Below are 25,276 nucleotides of genomic sequence, written 5' to 3'. Positions count from 1 at the left end.
TTTATTCTGTATACAATTCTTCTTTCGCCAAATGTTATTCGTAAAATGTTTGAATTATTTTTCTTTTTTGACTTGTCCTATACATATCTATATTGTTATGTCTTAAAGGATCAATAAATATTATTATTATCATTATTAATTGATATCCATAGAAATTCTACTTATATAATGCCCTTTCGAAACGATTCCGATTTGGCAGGTGCATTTCTATCAGATCCATACCATCTCTATTCGATTTAAATAATATAATAGAGCTGAATAACTATACCAAGAAGCTTAGTCCACAATTTCAAGCTGATCCAATAATTTGAATCATAGAGAACTCAGGAAGAATATTGGAAAAGAAATACACAATATTTCCGTGACAACGGATCTGATCGGATGGAGTTTTGCGTATTCAACGTGTATACATATAAAAATTTCAATTTTTTAAAAATGATCGTCAGAAATTCATTAAATTCAGCTTTCTGAAAGGTGATAGTACATTGAAAATGAGTGTAATTTGATGAATAGGTATACTTATGACCCAAAATGTATATTAAGGGAGATATATCCTTCTAAGGTTGATAATACTTTAAAAAAAAATGTCCTACTAAAAAAAATTACTAACTATAATTTTCATCCAAAACTCGTTGGGGTAGACTTATTGTTATGTAGAAACTTATTGTTTATCAATGACACAGGAAGGTTTTATCATCGACAAAATTAAGAACAGAATTGTTCATGGCCTGCTAAATTATCATTATCGATAAATCTTGCGATGCCGCTGACAACATGTGACTACAAAAACTCAAATATCTCGAAAACGGTTCAATTTTTCGTATTTGGATAGGAGTACCCTTCCATTCTTCTATTTTTTCACCAAAACCAATTCAACTAAAGAAGATGTCCAAAAAAAATCATTACTCACCTTCTAAAAACACCCTCTATAACAATATCAGAAATGTAGAAGTGTGTTAAAAAATATATTTCAACATACATTACATTGATACGCCTAATTACAATCTGGTGGCATTCACCGTTTAGAAGTTATGCGGAGGAATGTTTTTATTTTTTTCAACTTTGGAAGGATATATCTAACTTGATATGAATTTTGGCCATAAGTTATTTCATCAAACTATACTTATTTTTTAATAACCTCCAGAAAGCTTCGTACACATTTTTGACTCATCCTACATATTTGTGTATGTTAGTTATATATGGTCTCTACAATAAACACAAAACAGCACATGAATGACGAGCGCTCAAAAAATCCTGGCATCACGTCAGTGCTTTCCTCATTTTATTCGGTTATCTATTTCGATATTGTTTTATATCCATCTTTTAATCTCAACTTAATCGTCTTAGTTTTATATAAGTTTACCTAAACGTAAATTACGAACAAATTCTACCATATCTTTCATCCAATAAGTCGAACCATAAAAAATCTTTATAACCTTCACGGGCACCCGAAAGAAAAATAAGGAAGCGAAACATCAAAAAGACCTCCATTAAAAAAAAAGGCCAGTAAACCACTGAAAGCCATCATTAATTCTCGACACATACACGCCGATAGAACTCAATCCCGGTACATAATTCTAACGCCATTACGAAACCCCATAATTTATTACAACTATAAAATATTAACGAACACGCTGGCCGACTACAATTTCCGATAAATCGTGTTTTATATCGGCGAAATTGAATTTCAAAGAAAATTAGTTATGGGTACGTCGCGGTATTACGGTAGGTATTACGCTACGCGCGGGACGGACGTGTATAGGTACGTAACGTGATTATAGATCGAGAGATGGGTTTAGAGCGGTATATCGGAGTTGATATCTGGACGCATCGCAACCTTGCTGCGGTCGGCCGCAAATCATCGCTGCCCTGTTATTTCGAATTTACCATTTGCGGGTTATAAATGAAGTGAGGAATAAGGGGGGAAGTACTTGTGGTTCTCGACTATATCCTGGTTTTCAGTTGGAGTGATCGGAAAGTCTGACATCTCTGAAATCTAATATCAAATCCGAAACATAATATGGGGTCGATAACTTCTGGGTTTTTCAAAACGGTAAAGCGAAATTTCTAACCAAAACCATCGCTTTCACGTCATCTGCCTTCTGCTGACTTTTTTCTCTTTACTCACCTAAAAAAAGGGAAAATGGTCCATCGGCCGCAAATCATCGCTGCCCTGTTATTTTGAAAATAGCATTTGCGAGTTATAAATGAAGTGAGGAATGAGGGGAGGGAGGACTTGTGGTTCTCGACTATATCCTTGTTTGCAGTTGGAAAGTGATCGGAAAGTCTAAAATCAAATCCGAAACATAATATGGGGGCGATAATTCCTGGGTTTTTCACTAAGGTAATGCAAGATTTCTGGCTAAAATCATTGATTTCACCTCATCAGCATTTTGCTGACTTTTTCTCTTTACCTACCTAAAATGAAGGGGAAAATGGTTCAGTCGGTCATACGCTTTAGATAAATAATAATAATAATAATAATAATTGACTTTATTCCCACAATACAAGATCAATACAAATAATTTTACAAAGAAAAAAAATAACGTCGAAAATGTGAGAATAGGCGGAGTCCAGTGATGCACCTAAGTACATCTTCTGTTCAACTCAACCTGTATAAACTACATGCAACTTTGCTTCCGCCGTTTTTTTTCCGAAATTCGAGCCTTTATGGTGAAAAACTGGTTATACATTTATGATTCAAAATATTGTCCATCGCTGGCCATTACTCTCTCCCATCTTTCGGAAAGCGTACGAATTCCGAGTTGAAAAAACTGATCATCTTTTGAAGCGATCCACGAATCGATCCAATTTTTTACTTTTTTTTACAAACGCCGTTCAAAATCTCTCGGCTTCAACTCGTACAGCACCCAATTTCCTTGTTTCTGATCATTCCCATGACTTTCTGGAGTTTTGAAATGTCCTGTTGCGTCACTCCCAATGATCCTACCAAGTCTTGTTGCGTTTGACACGATCAAGTAATGCCTCCAATTCTACATTTGCGGAAACCTTCTCTCTTCCACCGCTATACTGGCCTTCGACTTCAAAATTACTGTTCTTGAATCGTTGAAACCACGCTCGGCACCTTCCTTTACTAATAGCGTCCTCATCATAGGTATTTGAGAGAATTCAATGAGCCTCAGCTGCAGATTTCTTCATTTTGAAGCAGAAAATTAAAACCTCCCGCAAATTACGAGAATTTGGCTAGTAAGCTGAAATGTTTAATCGAAAATAACGTTATGATGCAGACACAAATATTTCGATGGCAAGATGTTTACAAATACCTAAGCTTATTGTACAACTTTGCTTCCGCCTTTTTACAATAGATGGCTGTAGCGGTAAGTGGTAGTCGAAATAAATAGATTGTATATGTCATACAATAAGCTTAGGTATTTGTAAACATAACGCTATCGAAATATTAGTCGATTTGTGTCTGCATCATTGAGTTATTCTCGATAAAACATGTCAGCTTGCGAGCCAAATTGTCGTCATTTGTGGAAGGTTTCAATTTTCTGCTTTAATATGAAGAAATCTGCGGCTGAGGCTCATCGAATGCTCTCAAATACCTATGGTGATGCCGCTATTAGTGAAAGAACGTGCCCAAAGAGGTTTTAAAAGGTGATTTTGACGTTGAAGACCAGCATGGAGGTGGGAGAGAGAAGATTCTCAAAGATGCAGAATTGGAGGCATTACTTGATCAAGACTCGTTTCAAACACAACAAGAATTAGCAGGATCATTGCGAGTAACGCAACAAGCCACTTCAAATCGCCAGAAAGTCATTGATTTAGAATCATCATCAATGATTCAAAAACAAGGAAATTGGGTGCCGTATACAGGTTGAAGCCGAGAGATGTTGAACGGTGTTTGTTTGCTTGTGAGCAGCTGCTTGCACGGCCAAGACGTAAGGGATTTCTGCACCGCATTGTGACTGGAGACGAAGAATGGGTTCATTCTATAATCCCAAGCGCAGAAAATCATGGAAATATCCCGGCCATGCTTCCACGTCGACGGCCAAACCGAATATTCACGGTTCCAAGGTCATGCTCAGTATTTGGTGGGACCAGCTCGGTGTATTGTATTATGAGTTTTTAAAACCAACTGAAACAATCACAGGCGATCGTTATCGAACGCAATTAATGCGTTTGAGCCGAGCATTGAAAGACAAACGATCGCGATACAACGAGAGACATGATAAAGTGATTTTACAGCATGACACCACTTTTTTCGATCAATGGCACGTGGCCTGGCTGACCAGCACTTCCGGTCTTATGAAGAAGTAAAAAAATTGGATCGATTCGTGGATCGCTTCAAAAGATGACCAGTGTTTTCAACGGGGGATTTGTATGCTTCCGAAAGATGGGAGAAAGTAGTGGCCAGCGATGGACAATACTTTGAATCATAAATGTATAACCAGTTTTTTACAATAAAGCCTCGAATTTGGAGAAACAACGGCGGAAGCAATGCGGATACGTTGTCACCAAAATTTATAATCAGTTGCCATATAACATTCGATCTCTGAACTGTGTGGAGTTCAAAATATCTATTAAAAACTTATTGATACAAAATTTTTATTACAGCGTTAACGATTACTCTGATGATTGTATTGTTGAATGACTGTTTTTTGTTCATCTTTTACATGTGAGATCATGTTACGAAGGATCAACATATTATTATTATTATTATTATTATTGAAAATACCAGGGATGTTTATTTTTTTCCTCCGACGATTCCAAATATTTATTATTAGAAATAACAAAAGATTCAACATAAAATATTCCTTATATCAAATTCGACCACGCATTGTTTTTCTGTCGGTAGTAGAGAAACACTCGATTCCGCCCTCGGGGACCCAGCAGTCCCGGCCTAATTATATGTATATTTGTATTGTTCGATCGCCGCCCCTCGTCCGAGCCCCCGGAGCGTCTTCCCCCTTCGGCGCGCGCGCCCGCCGTTTGTTTTTTCCGCACAACAGCCCGGCTAACTCGATTACGGGGACGAAAGTCACGGTGCCGGATCGAATCCTGGCGAATTAGTGGCAGAATCACGGACTCGCAATCATTGTCGTGTAATCGGCGCTTTATTAGGCGGGGGTGCGATAGGCAGGGCGACGTTTCTCGTCTTTATTAACATTTTTTGGCTGCGAGAATCGGTGGAGTGTAATGGAATCGATTTGCGTGTATGATTTGTGATGGGAGGTCGAGAAGTGATGTCGCGAATGAGAAGATTAGGGGGTTTCGGTGTTATTTGAATTCTTTGAATTCCGGTCGCGTTCGATGGGCATTCCAGTTTTTTTTTGGGGGCCGTTTATTAGTTCCATCTCATTTGCCTTTGAATAAAGAGTCCGGAAGATGTAGAAGCAACATTTTCCCTTCATTACTATTTCTTACTCGCGATAATTAATAAAATGTTCAATTCTTTTTGACTGATAAGTTCAAACGATAGACTACCGGAAACCATAGGAGCAAGATGTACCGGGTTTTTCACCATAATTTGACCCCCCCTTTAACTTTGTTTCTGAAGGAGATACAAAAAAATGTTTTGTATAAAAGTTTCACGAAATCGACTAATGTTTTTTAAAATGATTTCACGAAACGAAATATATGCAAAGTGGACAACATATTGATTGCAACTTCATTTTTCCAAATGGAACATCCTGTATATTTTTCTATATTTGTCTAGCTCTTTTTCACCTGATTTTTGAAAATATAACATATGTTTGGGCTATCTCTCTTATTCTGAGTACCACAGAGTTTCCAATTTTAAGAACCACCTGGCAAGCTAGGTAATCAGTTTTCAAAAGCTGCGATTATTCAAAATGCCCTTTTTTGAGTTGGCATTTATATGACATACATTCGTCATTGAATGAAAATATTCATCGAATATGCACTACACAAAAGCGGAAAAATTTGAAATATATTCACTTTATGTGAAGAGAAATAAAAATATGAAACCTACAAGGAAAGAATATATGGACTTGTATCCAAATCATCGAATTCCAATTTATTTTAGTGAAGAACATATTATTGTCAACGAGATAACTCAAAAATGGCATTTTGAGTTATCGCAACCTACCACTTGAAAACTGATTACTGAGCATGTCAGGTGGTTCTTAAAATTTGAAACTCTGTGATACTCAAAATAAGAAAGATATGCTAAACATATATTCGAAATCAGGGCAAAAATAACTAGTCAAATATAGAAAAATATACAGGGTGTTCCATTTGAAAAAATGAAGTTGTAATCCATATGTTGCCCACTCTGTATATATTTCGTTTTGTGAAATTATTTTATAAAACACTAGTGGATTTGGTGAAACTTTTGTAGAAAACATTTTTTTGTACCTCTTTCAGTAACAAAGTTAAAGGGGGGGTCAAATTATGGTGAAAAACCCGGTACCTATATAATTGTTATAGGATACAAACCACCGTACAAGGTGTTACAGAAGAACGTCAGAAAATTTCAAGGTTTCTGTCCTAACATTCTTAGCTTTTCCTATTTTCGGATAAATTTTCTTTATTAGTGAATTTTCGTAATAAAATATTTGCGGACCAACGTCCGCGTACTTTATTACGAAAATTCACTAATAAAGAAAATGTATCCGAAATAGGAACCTACACCTCTGGTATCTACAGTTACTTCCGGGACAGCCTGTATATGCACGCCAAATCTCAACCCGGGCGAATCTATAATCACGGAAATATTAAGTATTTCTTTTCCAATATTCTTCTTGACTTTCATATGTTTCTAATGATGTGATCAGCTTGGAATATCGCACGGAGCTTGAAAATGTTATTTCATATCAACACCCAAAATCTCAAATTTGTCGGTTCTGTTCACACGTAGCTTGAAATGATTATTTCATTTATGCATCCATTGATTTTAACTTAACAGGAAAATCAAATATAAACAAAAAATAGTGCATAAGGAACAGATTATCAGAAATATAGACGAAAACCATATAGCGAAATCAAAAACGTATAAATATTCGGTGTGTTCTCTTCTGTTCTATAGTTAGGTGTTAAAGAGCCTGTGCATCCATTGAGATGTTCAATTCTTTTTGGGCAGCGATTGTGCAAACTGGGGGCTAGGAGGAATAATTCTATTTTAGATGTTCAATGACATCCCATATGTCCTCAATGAGATTCATGTCTAGTGAATTTGTGCAGACATTCTCAACAGATTGACTATGGAAAATGTAAAAAGAAACTCTCGTCCAGTACTAGGTTGTTTGGTTTCTTGTAGTTTTGTCGTATCTTACTGCTATACTGATTTCGAGAAGAAAATTTCATACATCTATCTTGTAATGCTCATGAAAATCCAAATTATTATAAAGATTCAGTTAGTGGGCTGTGATGAATAAATTAATTATTTTGTTACTTATTTATCCAATCTGTAGACAAGATTAATGAAGATTCGATAAACTGGTATAAGCATCATAAAAAAGTAGGAATACAAGAAACACCCTCTATCTCGAAAACAAACCGTTTATAGGACTTTTTATTCTTTAAATTATTCGAGGATTCTCTCATTTTCCTTCGTTATCAAACTTCTTTTTCTGCAGAAATGAGTAATCGTAGTCGTCAAAAATTTTTTTGGTCGATTAAAAAAAGATCTTCGTCCTTGGCAGCTGGTACTGATCGTCTTGAGTGAAGGGCTCATGTGTTTGTGAGATTTTTTCTACTTTGATTCTTGGCCATAAGGCTTGTCAAAGCTGAGTCTATAGCAGTGTGCAATGGTGCAAATAAGTAGTAGAAATAGGTCCATTCTTAATTTTAGACAATTTTAAAACTAATAAATTAAACGAAATCCTAACACTATCAAATAAATATCCCAAAGTTTCCAAAACCAATTATGATTCCCCAATCGCTAGATTTTTACATAAGTGTAGGTAAGCCAAACCTGATCCCCCATCTCGCTACAGCCCCATCAAAACGCGATCGAAAACCGATCTACCCCTGTTTACACCACATGTCCGACAACTCGGCATATTTTTAAACAGGACCATATGGCCTCCGACGTCGACCCCCAGGTCCCAGGGGGGTTCAGGGATGCGACGACGGTCATCCCTCGGGCGTTATCTGCGAGGGCGAAGAAACGATCGCTCATGGTGCCGACAACGGGGCACGACATTCGGTCAACTGGGCCCAGGGGATGGGATTGACGAGGAGATATCGGACGAAGGTTGTGGAATATTCGATGTCGATGGGACGTGGTGTTTGGGCTTTATGGGGTGTCGGTGATGTGCTACGAGCTTTCGTTCCTGTATCGATCCAGACGTGCTTTGAATTGACGGCCAATGTGGGGGTGGTAATGAGGATGAAGAAGAAGTTGGAGGGATGGTTGACTGAAAAGGAGTCTGCTGACTCTTCTCATTATTTGTGAAGAAATTTGTTTCATAAAATACCCATGAATTTAGTGTAGAACCAGATCTCGGATTGAACGAAAGAAGAACATGCTACATTACAAATTAAATATAAGTATTCAACGAAATAGGAAAGTTTTATATTCCTGGTTTCTTTGAATTAATGTTATCGATAGTTATCGCAGCGAAATTTAAAGAATTGTTTTCCTCTATTATATTCATAAAACCCTCAAAAAAGGTTTTTTTTTGTATTATTTCTTTACTAAATTCCTGATCGGTGCTCCTGATAAACGCTGAACGTTTGATTATTACATTGAGAGTCCTTTGTCAAAAGACAGCCCAACACATGGGCGCCCGCAGACATTTTTCTCAGGGGGGGCAATATGAAAATTATTGAAAAACGATAAGGCGTCCATGATTGTCATTGAAATCCGGAGAATTGTTGCGAATCCATTACTTCCCTTCTTTCCTTGCCCTTTGGATTGAGAAAGTTATAGTGAGGGCCACCCTGCCAACCCCCCCCCCTGCGGGCGCCCATGGCCCAACATCATTGTCAATTGTCAGCTTACAAGCCGCAGTATATACTCTCCTTACTATTGAAGAACTGTCTCATCAACTTATGTAAATTTTTCAGGTACCAGATATTTTAAAATTCAGATTGCAAAATACTTATTTAAATATAAGAGGTGTTTGATCGACCTGGGTTTTTGTCCCTTCCATTTGGTGAATTCAGAGATCAGAACCACGACTCAATACAAACGACTATGCTCGGGCATTTTGAATTGTAACAAAGAGGTTACACATACTTTTTTCGAACCCCACGTTGGGCGCCAAAATTATTGACTGTGGAAGTTTGTGGCACGATCCTGATAGGCGAGTTCTGCAAACACACGAATGACAAAAAGAACTTTTTCCACAAGTTGCACACTATACTTTTCCTACAACTGCTCAAATTCAAATAATACAAATAAAGTACCTGATTCGATTCAAAATGACCTTTGTTGTCAGTATCTATCTATGCATTTCTTTCGTTTCCAAAGAAACGACCTTTCAAAAGCCAAATTTCATTAGTCTATCAAGCGAGGTATTGACAAAATGCCGTAAGGAATAATATTTCTTACAGCATGTACAGAACATAGTTTTGAAATTCAGTAAGGTATGAATAATACGCTACTTTTTATATCAGTTGTATAGGAAAATGATATTTCAGTTATCTTTCTATCGAAGGAAATGATTTTTGGAATATAGTGATAAGATTCATTGATAAGATGAATCTCCTCCTAATACAAAATTCCATTCAAATCTTTCAGGTTCTTCATTATAATCATTACATTCCATAAAATGCCAGATATTCAAATAACACAAATCTTAAAAGTAATGTAAACGCTACTTAAATAATATTTGGTATTTTCAAAAATAAGTTGCATTCATATTTTCTCGTATATTGTGCCTTGTTTTACCTATTTGGGTTTCCTATGTCACTTAGTTCAAGGACCTATTTCATATTCTTTTTTTATCAAATAAAAGGAGAAGATACTAACACTCACCTGTTTGTACATGCTCATCTATATTTTATACATCTATTCCATGATAACCCTTGTTATCACTGTTTGACACTGACGCATAATGAAGAGTACTATAAATATACTATAGTAGATGCTGAAACTCCATATCACAGGGTAGCAGGAACTCAGCTAAGTATAAACTATGAGGCCATACAAATATATACTCACCTAATAAGATCCCTGAAGCTTAGGAACAAAAATTAGCTGAAACTGGAAGTAAAAAAACATTGTAAAATGATCCATTGGAGAAAAGTCTTCCATAGGGTATACCGATGGATCAAAATCAGAAAAAGGCATAGGTGTTGAGGTATACGGGCATAAAAGGAGGATCTCTAGATCCCTGGGAAGTGAGCCCTATATCTTGCAAACCGAGGCATTAGCTGTCTATACTTGCGCCCAAGAGTGTCCCAAAAGAAACCTTAAAGGGGCGTAAATGTCCGGGGCTGACTGGCCTAAGAACCACTGACATGCGAAAGTCAGCTCTAATGGGTGTTTTTTTTTAGAGCTATAGAACTTTAAATTGCAATAAAACAACAATGGATTATTCGATTGACATGAATTTTATTCATCCGCAAGATAATCTTGTGGCATTACATTTTAAATATGATTTCAGGCATATGACCGCCACAGCTGGCTCGGATGTAGTCCAATCTGAACGTCCAATTTTCGATGACTTTTTCCAACATTTGTGGCCGTATATCCGCAATAACACGGCGAATGTTGTCTTCCAAATGGTCAAGGGTTTGTGGCTTATCCGCATAGACCAATGACTTTACATAGCCCCACCGAAAGTAGTCTAGCGGTGTTAAATCACAAAATCTAGGAAGCCAATTCACAGGTCCAAAACGTGAAATTAGGCGGTCAACAAACGTGTCTTTCAATAAATCGATTGTGGCACGAGCTGTGTGACATGTTGCGCCGTCTTGTTGGAACCGCAGCTCCTGGACATCATGATTGTTCAATTCAGGAATGGAAAAGTTAGTAATCATGGCTCTATACCGATCACCATTGACTGTAACGTTCTGGCCATCATCGTTTTTGAAAAAGTACGGACCAATGATTCCACCAGCCCATAAAGCGCACCAAACAGTCAGTTTTTCTGTATGTAACGGTGTTTCGACATACACTTGAGGATTAGCTTCACTCCAAATGCGGCAGTTTTGTTTGTTGACGAAGAATTTCAACCAGAAGTGCACTTCATCGCTAAACAAAATAAAATGGACGTATTGCGCGATACGTATTCCGCACAGAACCATTATTTTCGAAATAAAATTGCATTATTTGCGAGCGTTGTTCAAGCTTGAGTCTATTCATGATGAATTGCCAAACCAAAATTAGAATAAATCACTTGATAGCTGTTAAATCGGTGGCCATCTTGAACAGTAATGCCAACTTAAAGTTATATACCTCAAAAAAAACACCCGTTAGATACGAAGTATAGCCAAGGCTCCTAAGGATGTCACCGGTTTTGTTAACCTTATCGACTGCCTCCCTGGGTTTGTATGAATAGGGTTAAGATCAAATTGGTCGCAGTTCCAGGAAGGCAACGACCCCAATTCAGTGAATAATAATAATGATCCATTTTGAGTAGGTTTGTCATAAGTTTAATGTTTGTCTTATATTTTATCATTGAATGTAAATATTTCAAATTTAAAGCCTGTTCTGAACTTGTTGTTTTGTTGACTTACTGTAGATTTTGATGTTACTTATTCAACTGCTAAATTGAATTAGAATTGAAATATTTCATATCGCTAAAATTATTGAATTTTATGAAATCATATTGATGGATCTCACCTCAAATTGAATTCGGTGTGCTCAATTTAAGGTTTTCAAATTTGTAGGTACTAGATACGAATTAATTTCTGTTTTTCATTCATCAAAGAATTTCAAAGTAATAAAAACCGAAACGAGTGAAGGTCACAACGAAAGCGATCGACCGTCATCCTAAGGCCCGCAGCACACGGTAGCAAGAGGTATGCGATGCTTTCGGCTCTGCCACTACATAATAACAGCCTACCTCAAAGCTCGATCCTGGTAATAGTATCGTGCCCGGTCCCTCCCACTTTGTAATTACAATTTTGATGCATGTTCCCTCAGCTTCTCGAAAACGCTTAAGGCCCCGTTTCCCAACCGACACTGTTCCACATATCGAGAACGAATCATTCCACCAACAGAAGAATGGAAAAAAATGAAATAAATTGGCCTCGTTCCAATGAATACTAAAAAAACCAGAATTGTGTGATAATTTTTCTAGAGATAAGGCATACAAATTTGACATCGATGACTAGCATAGCATAATATGTATAATTTTTCAATATTGTATAAATTCAACATTGGCGTAACGAGGTTATTGGGGACATAACCCCACCATTGATTGAAGGAAATGAAAAAAAATTGTAAGTAGCAATTAAAAAAAAATACATAAAAAATTTTTAAATTTTGCTTCTTCGAAGTGGGATAACCCCCCTCATGAGCCAACTCTAGTTATGTTACTGATTATGAATACTTTTCTAACATATTGTGTTAGAAAAAACATTGGTAAGTAAGTAACGATTATTTGATTGACTTGATCGTCATTATTATAAATAATAATATTGTGATAAGTATTTCATCGACTATCACTATCTTCATACGTATTCGTTATGTAGGTATTACCTAGGTATATTCATTAGATATAAAAATTCAATAACCGGTTTTTCATAAAATTGTAAAATACCTAACAAAAACAGAAAAGTAATATACAAATATCCCAAATTAATTAACTATTAGTTATAATCAACCTAAGCTGAAATAATTGTTCCAATATTCCAGGTGAAAGCCAATAGCATATTTTGGACAAATTGAATTTTTTATGAGAAATTCAAATGAGAATCTTTTTTTCATCTCTACGCAAACATACAAATTTGTTTGAGAGCAATAATTACTTAGGCGAAGATGAACAATAAACGAGAAAAAAAGTTAGGTTCCACCGAGATTTGAACTCGGATCGCTGGATTCAAAGTCCAGAGTGCTAACCATTACACCATGGAACCTTGTTGATAATGGTGGCATTTTCATAGCTGATATCGCAATCAATGGATCTACAGATATACTTTTATTGTTTTGTTTAGTTTCTTTTTGACAATTTGTATTTCGACATTCTTTTCCAAATTATAAATTGCTTTTGAAAGACATATTTCATTTTCATCAATCAAGGACTTTATCATCATATTTATCTGTTGTAGTCATTCATACTGAAAAATGTTGGTACTTAGGTCAGTTCATTAAATCGAAATCAGGTAAGGTACATATATAGGACATATTAAATTTTTTAAATTGATGCATCAGATATCAATCTACATTCTAGAATAATCCCAAATAGCCAAGTAGCTTGACATTTTAACCAACTACTTGACTTGAAAATCAAGCTCGTGTAAAATTAGATACCTAGGTACTTGAGCTTGACTTGACTTAATTATATTTATTGCTTGACTTGATATCGAGCTACTTGATATTAGGTACGTGAGCTTGATATGCACGCGTCGCACGGCATATCTATATTTATGCAATCTCGTGCGCGCTCAAACTAAATAAGGGGATTCCTCGAGCGACGATAGACTGAAACATTCGCCAGTGTGACTTTATTAGTAGTTTTCTCACATTTCTATGAAATCTATTGGTAGATTTTGGTAGTTTCAAAATATCTCTCCAAACTTGGCCAAAATGGCTAAGGATTTTTTATCAACGCCAGCACCTTCAGCTCCTGTTGAAAGACAACTTTCCAGAGCAGCTCTTACAGTTTCAAAAACCCGAAATAGGCTAGACGACAAATCTATAAGATGCCTCATGTGTCTTAGATCCTAGATGTAAAATTATTAAATCAAACAAAGCCTGGAGTTTTCTCAATATTAAGAAACTTTAGTTTTTCATTATTTTTTATTTTGTTATGATTTATTGATTCAATTTATGTTTCTATTTCAAAAAAGTTGATAATTTCGGTTCTTTTATACAATAAGTTTAATAAATAAAAAAAAAGAAGTTTCTTGAAATCAAATCAAGCTCAAGCCATGTAGCTTGAAAATCAAACCATGCCGTGAATCCCTAGTAGTACTATAAATTGTTTCTCGTGTAAAAATTCTTAATACAAGTTCATATCATGTAGATATCTTAGCGAGATATCCATTACAAAGCTCATTAATTTTTTACCTAATCGAAAAAGTAGGTACAAATTCGAAAGAAATTGTTCTCCATTACATAGGCAAAATGAAACGATGGATATACTCGTCAAAAACAAGCTAATGCGGCTCTGATAGCCAATAAAACCACATCTTCTTCGTCTACAACTGCAATTAATATTTTTATTTCATTTAAATTGCGAAAAAGCCGATTTGGTGCACTCAAATCGGGAAGGATGGCAGGCCACGCGGTAGCCAACCGCGCAAATATCCGCGAAATCTGTTCGCTCGTATTTTTATTTCCGCCTTGATATTCCTTTGTCCGACACCGACCTCGGAAGGCAACGGGTTCTGGCGTGTCCAAAGACAAGATAGGACGTCGTAATAGAGCTACCGGGGGAACGGGCCCTAATTCGTCACATTATCCTTTGATGTCGCCGACAGATTCGCGTTCACAATGTCTGAGAAGGTCGAGGGTTACTCTCTAGATAATTAATACACATAACGACAGTATCACTTAAATCTAAGAAATTAATTTACAATTTATTCGACTCGAATTAGAAGAATACCTCTATGCTACAGTATTCTTGCTATTTTTGTTAAAAAATGTTTATTTGGATGCCAACCTCCAGTTTATTCGATTGTTTGGACTCAAATTGATTTTCATTTGAAAACAATCAAACAAAAATCAAAGAAACAAATCAGTTGTTTATATTTCTTATTTCAAGAGAAATTTCAATTTCAATATACTTTAGGTATTTATAATATATATATGTATACTGTATAGTTATCTTTCGTCTATTTAAATTTTCACAGAGGAGCATAGAAGTGTACAGGGTGTCCCAAACTAAAGAACATCGAGGTTCCATGGTGTAATGGTTAGCACTCTGGACTTTGAATCCAGCGATCCGAGTTCAAATCTCGGTGGAACCTAACTTTTTGACTATCTCGGTAGCATGGTGGACTGAAAAGTCGACTGTGGTGACGAAGGTTTCGGGTTCGAATCCTAGCTATGTCATGGATGTTCTAAATGTCTGGTGATGGGTAATAAATTTGAAAGAGTCTTATAGAAAAATAAAAAGGTTCGTTGTGTAGATGGCTTAAGAAACCCTAGCACATATAAAGAAAAAAAGAAACTCGAGAACTATAAGACTTATAGAAAGGATCATCAAGGAACCCCGATCTCCTTTTTTCGAAATAATAAAGATATCTTATCACTATCAGATCGTAAATATACTGCTTCGTTCCCGAGTTACAGGGTGTTTCTGAAAAATGACTGTTTCCAATAGTTTGCTATATCTTGGTTTTTCTTCGAGATACTCGAACAATTTCAAAAGGTTTTTCGGCAATTTTTGAGGTTTATTTTTATATGATAGGAATTCATAATAGATCATCGATATTAATTACCGTGTTACAGTGTTAGAGATGTAGAGGAGAGTTGGTGCGATTTTTTCAATGACTTGATTACAATATATAGGTACAATCAAATGAATTAAATCTCGAAGTAAATGAAAAGTAAAAGAAGTAAGGAGATCCATTTCAAGAATGAGGTCGAAAATCTCAAACAGAAAGATAGGTACTGCGAAATATTTGAAACATTTTTCAAAAACACCTTGTAACTCGAATCAAGATCTGAATCTAAGATCAGCTTTCTGATTTTATTATTTCGAAAAGAGAAGATCTGGTATGGCTAATGATCCTAGAAATCGATGCCGAAAATAACAAAAAAAAAGATCGGGTATTCTTGCAGATTTTTTTCTCCAAGTGTTACAGTTCTCGAGATACTCTCAGTGAGCGTTGAATTTGGAAAACCCTGTATTTATAGTAATCATGATAAGGTTCAAAGTTTTTAAGTTTTACCTAAAACAAAAACTGAAAAAATATATGGGGTGGTTGAAACATTGTTTTTGGCCAATTTTAAAGGTTTTTATTGTAAATAATATAGCAAACTCGGTATCTACCCATATAAATGAATCATTTAGGAGTTGAATAGTGGTTTGTTTATTGGATTTCATTTTTTTTTTCGATTCGATTTCGATCGAATTTGAAAATGGTACCAAGAACGGCTCAGTACAGTACTTGATTCTGATACTCCTTGTATCGTGAAATGTATAAAGAAAGTTCACTTTCAAATTTGTCTACAAAACATGTTTTTTATTGAGGGATTAATAAACGTTTTAGGATGGAGTGATAGCACTATGCACTAGTACACTAATAATTTGTTCTAAGCCGAATGTCATAAACATACGAAATGAGATATGACTGCCATGACTGGGTATGAAGAACGAAGCCAAGAGTTGAACCCATAAGAGAAGAGTTATGAGAACAATGTGATCTACAACCGGAACGGTTAAACTTTACGCCAGTTTTATAGGCAACTCTTACAACATAATATGTATATTGTGTGTTGCCTACTACAAATTTTCGATTTGTCATTATTGAGTATTCGTCTCTATACATATCCCTATATCGATTCGCTTCAAACTACAATGCCTACATTCTACGAGGACAATTTCTGTATTTCGAGGTTCGACTCATTAATTTATCCGTTCTCGAATTTTATTTTGTCCGGCCAATCCGAGCGAAACGACCGAAAAACTTGAATTTATCAGGGTATGTTCGGATCTCGAATGCTTCGACCAAAATCCGAATAGTGGTTCTGTAAATATAACTGTTCGTCATCAGAACCATACAAAATTTTGGAACAAATTTTAAATAATTATTTATATAGTTTTGTTCTAAAATATCAACCAAATAAATACATAAAACAGAATCTTTTCAACATTATTTTGTGTCGGCTATTGCCTGCAACAATAATCAGAGTCCAGGACTATGATCATTTTTCCATACAATGTTCTGAAACAATATGAAGAATTATTTAATTTTGAGACTAATACAAATCATATTAACTTATTTTTTGCTTTACAACATTTCAGTGAAATGCATTACACATGGATATATAAATCCACGCTTTTAGGGTAATTGGGTAATAGCGTAATTTGAATGAATGTTTTGTGTCTATCCTATACCTAAAATGAATAATGAGTAATCGAAGAAAAACTTTACATGAAGAAAAATCGCAATTTATAAGTGTAAGGTTGACTAAAATGTCAAATTCAGTTTGCGGTTTTTCCTCATTTAAAGTTCTTCCTCGATAAGTATTCATTTTAGGTATATAGAGTTTGCTTGAGTAACCCCCACTATTTTTGTAAGTAGATTCGACTGAAATAATAACAAATATAGGTTCTAATTAGGAATTATTGAGTTTTAATGAATTTGAGTTGTCCAAATTCATGATCTTCTTATAAACACCCTGTACATTTTTGGTCCAAACCACAAACAGTCAAAAAACATTTTTTCGAAAAAACCTTTTTCTGCCGAAATGTTCAAAAAAAGTGAGTCCTCATCGCAACCATGTTTTTATAAGAATCCCATTAACTCAGGAATCATTGAGTTTTTAGCCGAGTTATGGCATATTGCCGAAATTGTCATCAAAAAAGCTATCTAATGATGGAATAATATACTGGGTGTGTCATTTGAAATAAGGATGTAGTAGTCTGTTTCCGGTATAACCGGAAGTTGTAAAGATCTGAAAATATTTTAGGGAGAAAGATTATTGTCTCAAACCCCAATTTGCAAATTTTCAGCTCAAAATTCTGATTTGTTTTCCATAAACGTTTAATAGGCCATCCCAGTGAATCACCCAGTATTTCGAGGTGGAGAATCTACAATTCAGAGATTAAACATTCTTGATGAATCGCCCTGTACATTCATATTTACTTTAAATATAAGAATTGCACACTTGGAGACCACAGACCTATACAGGGTGAGTCAGTATTTAGTAAAAAGATTTCAGGGACTATTTTTTCAGATCAAAATAAGATTTTTTTTCCATAAACATGTGTCCGCAAACGTTTCTTCACCAGAACTACAGAGCGTTAAAGTTTCAAGATTTGTTTAGTTTTTTCTTCAAAGCTTTTCAGTTTTTAAGATATTTAGGTTTCTTATTTTTTTAAGGAAACCTGTAATTAATAACACGAACCAAATACTCAGTGTTTTGTTTTCATTGTGATAATAGTTTATTATTTTACATTTGTTGAAAATTTTAATCAAGTGTAGCGAATTACAAAAAAATGATTTAACCTTTTTCTCGATATAATGATCGCGGATGCGTAAAAATAACAAGAGACAAAACAATATATGAACATGAATATGAATATGAAATATGGAATTCATTTCATATATCAGAATCCATCAGCGGCGTACAAAAATGTTTATGGGGCAAAAAGGGCTTGACTCCCGAAAAAATATCTACCTGTAGCAATTGTTATACAATCACTAGATATACTGGATGATGTTAATACCTAAAACGTAACCTATATTTCAAGTTTGATCGTTATATATCAAAAACTGAAAGATCTATGCAGAAAAAACTAAAAATTATTACGCTCTCTGTATAATAAGGTAACGAAATGTTTTCGGACATGGAAAAAGTCTTATTTTGGCCTGAAAAATACGCCCCTGAAATCTTAATATAGGATATTATGAGATGACATTCATCACATCTCTATGGTTTCCAAGAGGGCAAAAGGATGCAATTGACACAATGATGAAGAACGCTCAAAAGCTCCCAACTCCACGTCAATGATTTTTCCTCAATTTTTTAACTACCGTCGTAAGTTATTGATTATTTTTCCAAAACGATTTCTTTATGACGAAACTCCTCTATAATTTTAGACCCTTATGTTCCAAAGAATTTCGGATCAACACAGCTCATACCTTAAATACTGGTCATTGCTAAACAATCATAATTCCTCATTCCTACACTCGGTCATCCGACCCAGATGACCTCAAGAACCTAAACGTATCCCTGAATCTGCGTTATCATACCAAATCCCAAATCAGTGACGGGGGTTGGTTTCCCCCGGGGACCTCTAGGGATGGATCGGTCGCCACCCCCGTGTCATGCATTTAAATTGCCTCATTAGCGCCACCAGCCACCTGTGATATCGCGACCGCCAAGCCACGCAGATCGAGAGCATTTTTTTTTTTCGTCGAAAATGAGGAATTCTGGAGTCTCAGCCCGGTAATTTGTTTATACTGTGGTCTGGGGACTTGGAGGCCGCCTCCAGTTGTTTGTAGTGTTAATACCTCTGCGAGATGCTGGTGCGCGACGTGGGTTCCACGATATTAACGGATACAGTTTTTTCTACTGTTTCAACGTCGAAACGTCTAATCTGGCAGTTTTGTAGTAGGTTTCACAAAGTTTTTATTATGGTAATAGTCATGATTACTACTGGTGTGCTATCTCCCTCTTGAGAAAGTTTAGTATCTGATCTCTAACCCTCTGAATTGAAGGCGATTGGTCAAACTACAATAACTTTTCACATGGCGCTCATATCAAATTTCGCTATGGTGTGCAAAAGAGATATGGTCCAAGGTCAACCAATATAGAAGTAGATATCAGTTGATGTCACAAAATATCTATAGGGTGACTTTCGATCTAAGAATATAGGTAGAATATAGATATAATTAATTTTCTAAGCTTTCGATGCTTCTCATCACTATATATTTGATTGATTGCGACTAGTGAAACTACATTGTGTCTAAAAAGGAAGATCATATGTAGAAAAGCGATAAAAAAAAATTCCACGTTGGTCGAAAGAATTGTTATTAATTATGAAAATACACTATTTGGCAACTTATATTCGTTGAAAACAATAATACTACCTACTTAATTCAATTCAATTCAATTTATTCATCCAAAAATACATACATATCGAAATAAATACAAGAACAAGCAGGTTTAGCAGTCTAAGCAAATAGCTTGTATACTGCCATAACCTACCATTACTCATGATGAACTATTCTTCTTTCTCAAAAACAAAAGATTTTTTCCCATACTACCGAGAAAAAACAACAACAATTTATGATGAAAAAATCTTCTTATCAACGTAATTTTTTTCTCACACTATGTCTATTGAAATGAATGATATTCAAATTTCTGTCACCTTAAATGATCCTTCTAACCTCATCCAAATTAATAAATGTTCTCGTCTTCTCCTCCAACACTGGCTCAATAATAGACATTCAACTACAAAATATAATTATAAGGTAAAACAAAAGGAAACGTATTAATTATATAAATATGCGATTGGGAATCAAATAATTTACCCTCCGACAAGCTATAATACAACATCAATACAAACTGTACTTTTAAGTTTCATGAAAAATAAACCAATATTGTTAATTACCCTCTGGGCAGAACACTCTGAGTAATATTATCGATAACCTCTTTTTTATTCACTGATATTATACCACTTTTAGTCTTTGCCTTTATGACACCGCCAATTGTCCAAACGTTTTTGTTTCCAAGCTTCATAGTAGCATACTTGAGCAATTCGATTCGTTTTTTCGTTAAATCCACCTTCACTACAATATTTGTACCTAGGAATTGTTTACGGGAATATATAAATCGGTTACGATAAAATTCATCCGTGAATTTCATTAGTATATATATTATATAGTATATAATTTGTTTTGTTTTCAGTTTTTTTTCCTAGACGATGGCATGTTAATATTGCACGTTCTGCGATGTTTATATTCTTATCTTTACATATTGTAGTGATATTCTCTGTCGGATTCGAATTTTGTGTTTCTGGAACTCCAAAAATTATTACATTCGCCTTCTTATTTTTCTGTTGCAGCTGTTCCAATTTGGTTTCAGTTTCAATTTAATTTCCTCAGATTCACTCTGCATATTTTCACTGATTTTCTCCAGAACTTTTTCTGTTAATTTATCCAAATAACTATCTAATACGGCCATAATAGTTTCTTTGACGACGTCTTTTATTTCAGCTCTAGTCTCTCTAGAAAGAACCATTTTTCTGTTTGTTTTCAAAAGTTTTTTCACGGATTTTTTAAACTTGAATTAAAACTTATCGGAGCGGTGAGATGTATACGTCTACTCGCTATGACACATATGCGAAGAATATGTTTAAATTAAGATGATAAAATTTGCTTTAGTGAAATGGCAGATGAATTACAGGATCATAGGGTGGGGCGGTATTTATAGTAGTCACCTGCAGAAACTTAGGCCCAGTTTCACCAAATGCTTTAATCTTGACTTAGCTCTTAAGTGAGGCCTTAAATCACGATTAATGTAATGTAGCGTTTCACCACACTCCAAAGCGCCATTTAATCGACCAATCGCGATTTAGCACTAATCGGCCATTTTTGGAGGATTATAACCTTTCAAGTTGAGATTAATAATTATTTATCAGTATGGAACTCTTGTCTATGTAATTATTTTTCCGGAAATTTCTTATTTTTGGGTCAATTTTATCAAAATATGACTATATGTATAGGCTCAATATTTCCCATTTAAAATACACGTAAACTTTGTTTTTGTGTTTTATGAAATTTATTGCAAAGAATAATTTATTGATATGTTTGATTGAAATATTATTTAAGAAGCAGTTAAACTTGTTAATAAAAATAAATAAGTTAATAAAATTACTTATATAGTTTTTTTTCCAGAATGTGTGGTTTTGTGAAATGGGATAATTTCTTTTTAACTTCTGCAAGTTTCCGATATTTCGAAGCACATCACTCGACATTTTCGGCAAAAATTAACTTTGTTTTTTGTTTACAAGATGACAAATGTTTTGAAATGTTATGAGTTATGAATGAATGACACCTGACACCTAGCGCCAATGGTGGTCATCACTGCTAATACGATACAGAGAACACTATTATAACTCTTTGTTCACAACGTTGCCAAATGGTCTGACTATTTAATCGCGATTTGGTTAATCGCGATCATCTTCGGACGGGTTGATGCATGGTGAAACAGAAAACAAAAATGGATTTTGAAAATTATATTCACGAAGAAACTTACTTTTCCGACTGAGCAGATATATACCTTGTCGAGTGTATTCGATCCTAGACAATTTGTATACTCAGAAGATTCTACATCGTGTGTTCATGAAGAAAATTGAAATTAAATTGCCAGATCATGAACATAATACGCAAATAGGGAAAGAAATTATAGGACAGACAGGAGTCAGAAGAGAATAGGACAAAGAAGTTTCATGTACCTGGCGCCAAGGTTATACATATATTTGAGAATTATTGACAAAACAAGGACTTTCAAAATGAAACTCAAAATGTGGATCACTGAAAACAAAGATTTGATAAAGACAATAATAAATAAGTTACGAAAAATGATAAAACAAAGATCTAATGAAGATTAATTAAGTTAATCAATTAATTAATTGGTTAAAAAATGGGAACTTACCTAAGAAGAAAATAAAAAAAGAAATTTTTTGAAACTCACCGATTGGGAGTGAAAGCACGATGACGACACTATTTAAGGATCTGAAACCTATTAAAGAAAAAACTTGAAACGATAGATTACAAAAAGGGTAAGGTTCGCAGGATTCTGATTATAGCTGACTGCACAAGAAAAACAAATATTTAGTTGTTTGTAAATTAATGCTCATGTAAATTAGAATTTTGAGTTCAAATAAATGTAGGCACCACGTACAGGTAATTTTTAAGCAATAAATTATCACCTCTGTGGTAATCATGTTTATTAATGTTACTATATTGTATCATGAATAAACTTTATTATATCCTGTATACATGTGGAACTCCACAACATTCTTCAAAATGAGAACACAGCATATAATATATTCCAGAATAAAATTAATGAAAAAATGTACAAATTTAAACATTTGAGAATGTCTAATAAACTGAATATCTAGATAACACAAGGCTTAATGAACTCATCAGAAAAACTGATAATATGGATGACCAATGTAATGAATACAAAAATTATGGAAACATCTCATGAAATTATACTAAAAAAAAATCAAAGAATATGAAGGAATATAATGAAAAATGCACAAAATCACACAGAAACTATTTGGAAATCAAAAATTCTGAAAATCATAAATTGAGTAATTTTGATTTCTGAAATGAACCGAACATCAAAAAATCAGAATCAAAGAGAGAAAGAAAGAAGCCATAAATGATCACCATTCAGATTTCGTAGATTACCATCCAGACAATTATTATTGTTTACTGAAATCAATGCTTTTAAATCCAGTTACTTCCCTCAAAATCTTCGTTACCATAAGGGGATTGAAAAACAAATCATCAACTGGACCTGTCCTAATAAGTACAGAAACAGTGAAGGCAATGGGTTCTAACATAATTACAATACTATCTCATTTGATAAACCCATCATTCCCACCAGGTCAGTTCCCAAATGCCCCAAAGTGTGATCCATAAATGATCACAAAAACTTTATACCAGCTAAAATTTTATTAGGTTGAGTAAATACGTCTCAAAGAATAATATTTCATCTTAATAGTAATTTGGATTTACAGAATTCGTTTCACACACGATGGCTTATTTTAATTCACTTATAAAATACATGAACCCCAACACAAACAAAAAGGTAATTGCCATCTTCATAGAATTAGCAAGGGCATTTGATATTTCCAATGAATTGCTTCTTAAAAAGTTAAATGCATGTGGGACAAGGGGTGTAGTATAAGGATCATTTTATAAGAATATTTTTGCAAAAAGAAGATAAACAATCATTCGCAGTACTTAACCAAATGATTAAGAAAATGAATTGTATACACTTGCTACAAGCTGAGAAAATTACTTCCAACAGAATTATTGAAAATGGCATATAAAGCTTTGGTTGAATCTATTCTATCCATTCAAATAATTATTTGGAAGTGGAATCTACAAAAGTCGAATAAAAACCTAGATTTCAACATAAAAATATATTCTGATGGTGATGATGTCGAAACCAGAGATTTCCAACAGATCAACTCTTTTCTAACCGTTGAATAATGGACATATTTTCAATTTTTCAAAATTTATATACCAAAATAAGAAAATGAAAATCAAAAATTCACGTATTTACTGCACAAGATAGAGACAAAATTTGCAGATACCGCAAGCCAATACAACACTGTTTCAGAAAATTGTATATACTACTGGTCCTGGTCCCAGAATATAAGAAACTTCAAGATTTTTCTCCAAAAAATTAAAACAATTGCATCAGATAAAAACCGTTTCCAGATTACCTAAAATATAATCATCATACCCTGTTCTTATCAATTAAAAAAAAACAATAAATTGTTTAAAGTTAAATCTTACAAATTAGGCATATTGCTTTGAAATAAAATATTCACTTTTTTGGGTTGAACTAACTTTTAATGCAATTAAATAATAAAAAAACAATCTTACTTTATACAAAATATATACATTTGATGTTCGAATTTATAAGACTATCAGAACTCGAAAAAAATGCTTGCTTGATCTCCTATGACAATAAATTCAATTGTTCTTAATTTTGCCTCCAATCGTAAACATCCATCGAACCCGGAAGATTGTTTCGATATACTCTCATCTAAAATAAAACCCAATTATGAATTAGTACTAACAAAAGGCACATATTAGACAAAAAGAAAACTCAATTACTACCATATAACAAAAGAAAAATGTCAAATACTTGAATAAACATAAATTACAGAACTTACATCGAAACGTTCATTTTAATCAGTGTATTCTCTTTCAAATTTCTTGAAGTCTTCTTCAGTGAACGCAGAAGTTTTTTCCTTCTTTTTCCTTATTTTTGGATTGCCTGATATTGGCTTTCCCGTTACACCTCTCTCTAAGATTATATCCAATGCATCTTGGTTCAATTGAATATTAGTTAATTTTTTTATTAATTCCAATTTCTCCATGTTCTTCCGGTATATTTCTTCCTTACATTGCATTGTTTTCCGAAGCTCACTAATAGTTAGTTTTTTCGTACTCTGCATATTTTTCCATCTTCCTCCAACCAGAACATCTTTTGCTTTCATCTTTTTATTTGGTTTATATTTTGATGAACTATCATCATCAACTATTTGAAGAGCTTTTCTTACGATCGAGGAGGACATCTTCACGATTTTACAAGATACACCCAAAAAAATTTTAATTTGACATAACCTAATTTTGATATAGTGAGGACAGTGAGGTTGACATTGTAGCCACAGATAAAAGAGTTAACATAGAATAATAAACATTCTTTTTTATTTATTTCAATATCATGTTGAAAATTAAAATCAACTTCTTTGGAAAAGTATATACTTGTTTATATTTTATAACTCACTTTTTATGATCG

The 25,276-nt window shown here is 34.3% G+C and overlaps 1 protein-coding gene and 2 non-coding genes across 3 annotated transcripts; 1 reads left to right on the top strand and 2 right to left on the bottom strand.

Annotated features, from left to right (window-relative positions):
- Positions 1-12,888: 12,888 nt before the first annotated feature.
- Positions 12,889-12,960, bottom strand: Trnaq-uug. Its single transcript has one exon. It is a non-coding gene; the product is annotated as a tRNA-Gln (tRNA).
- A 1,983-nt stretch (positions 12,961-14,943) lies between these two features.
- Trnaq-uug lies at positions 14,944-15,015 on the top strand. Its single transcript has one exon. It is a non-coding gene; the product is annotated as a tRNA-Gln (tRNA).
- A 9,647-nt stretch (positions 15,016-24,662) lies between these two features.
- LOC123674600 (active regulator of SIRT1-like) lies at positions 24,663-25,052 on the bottom strand. The gene has a single exon (XM_045609525.1). The coding sequence runs from the start codon at positions 25,050-25,052 to the stop codon at positions 24,663-24,665; it is 390 nt and encodes a 129-aa protein (XP_045465481.1).
- Positions 25,053-25,276: the final 224 nt, after the last annotated feature.

This window comes from Harmonia axyridis, chromosome 3, assembly GCF_914767665.1.
Source record: "Harmonia axyridis chromosome 3, icHarAxyr1.1, whole genome shotgun sequence".
In the NCBI taxonomy this organism is placed as follows: Eukaryota; Metazoa; Arthropoda; class Insecta; order Coleoptera; family Coccinellidae; genus Harmonia; species Harmonia axyridis.
Note: the sequence above shows the minus strand (reverse complement) of the source record. Positions and strands in the feature narration are given on the sequence as shown.

Excerpts from the sequence above, each read along its gene's own strand:
- LOC123674600 (XM_045609525.1), bottom strand. The coding sequence starts at position 25,052 with ATGTCCTCCTCGATCGTAAGAAAAGCTCTTCAAATAGTTGATGATGAT.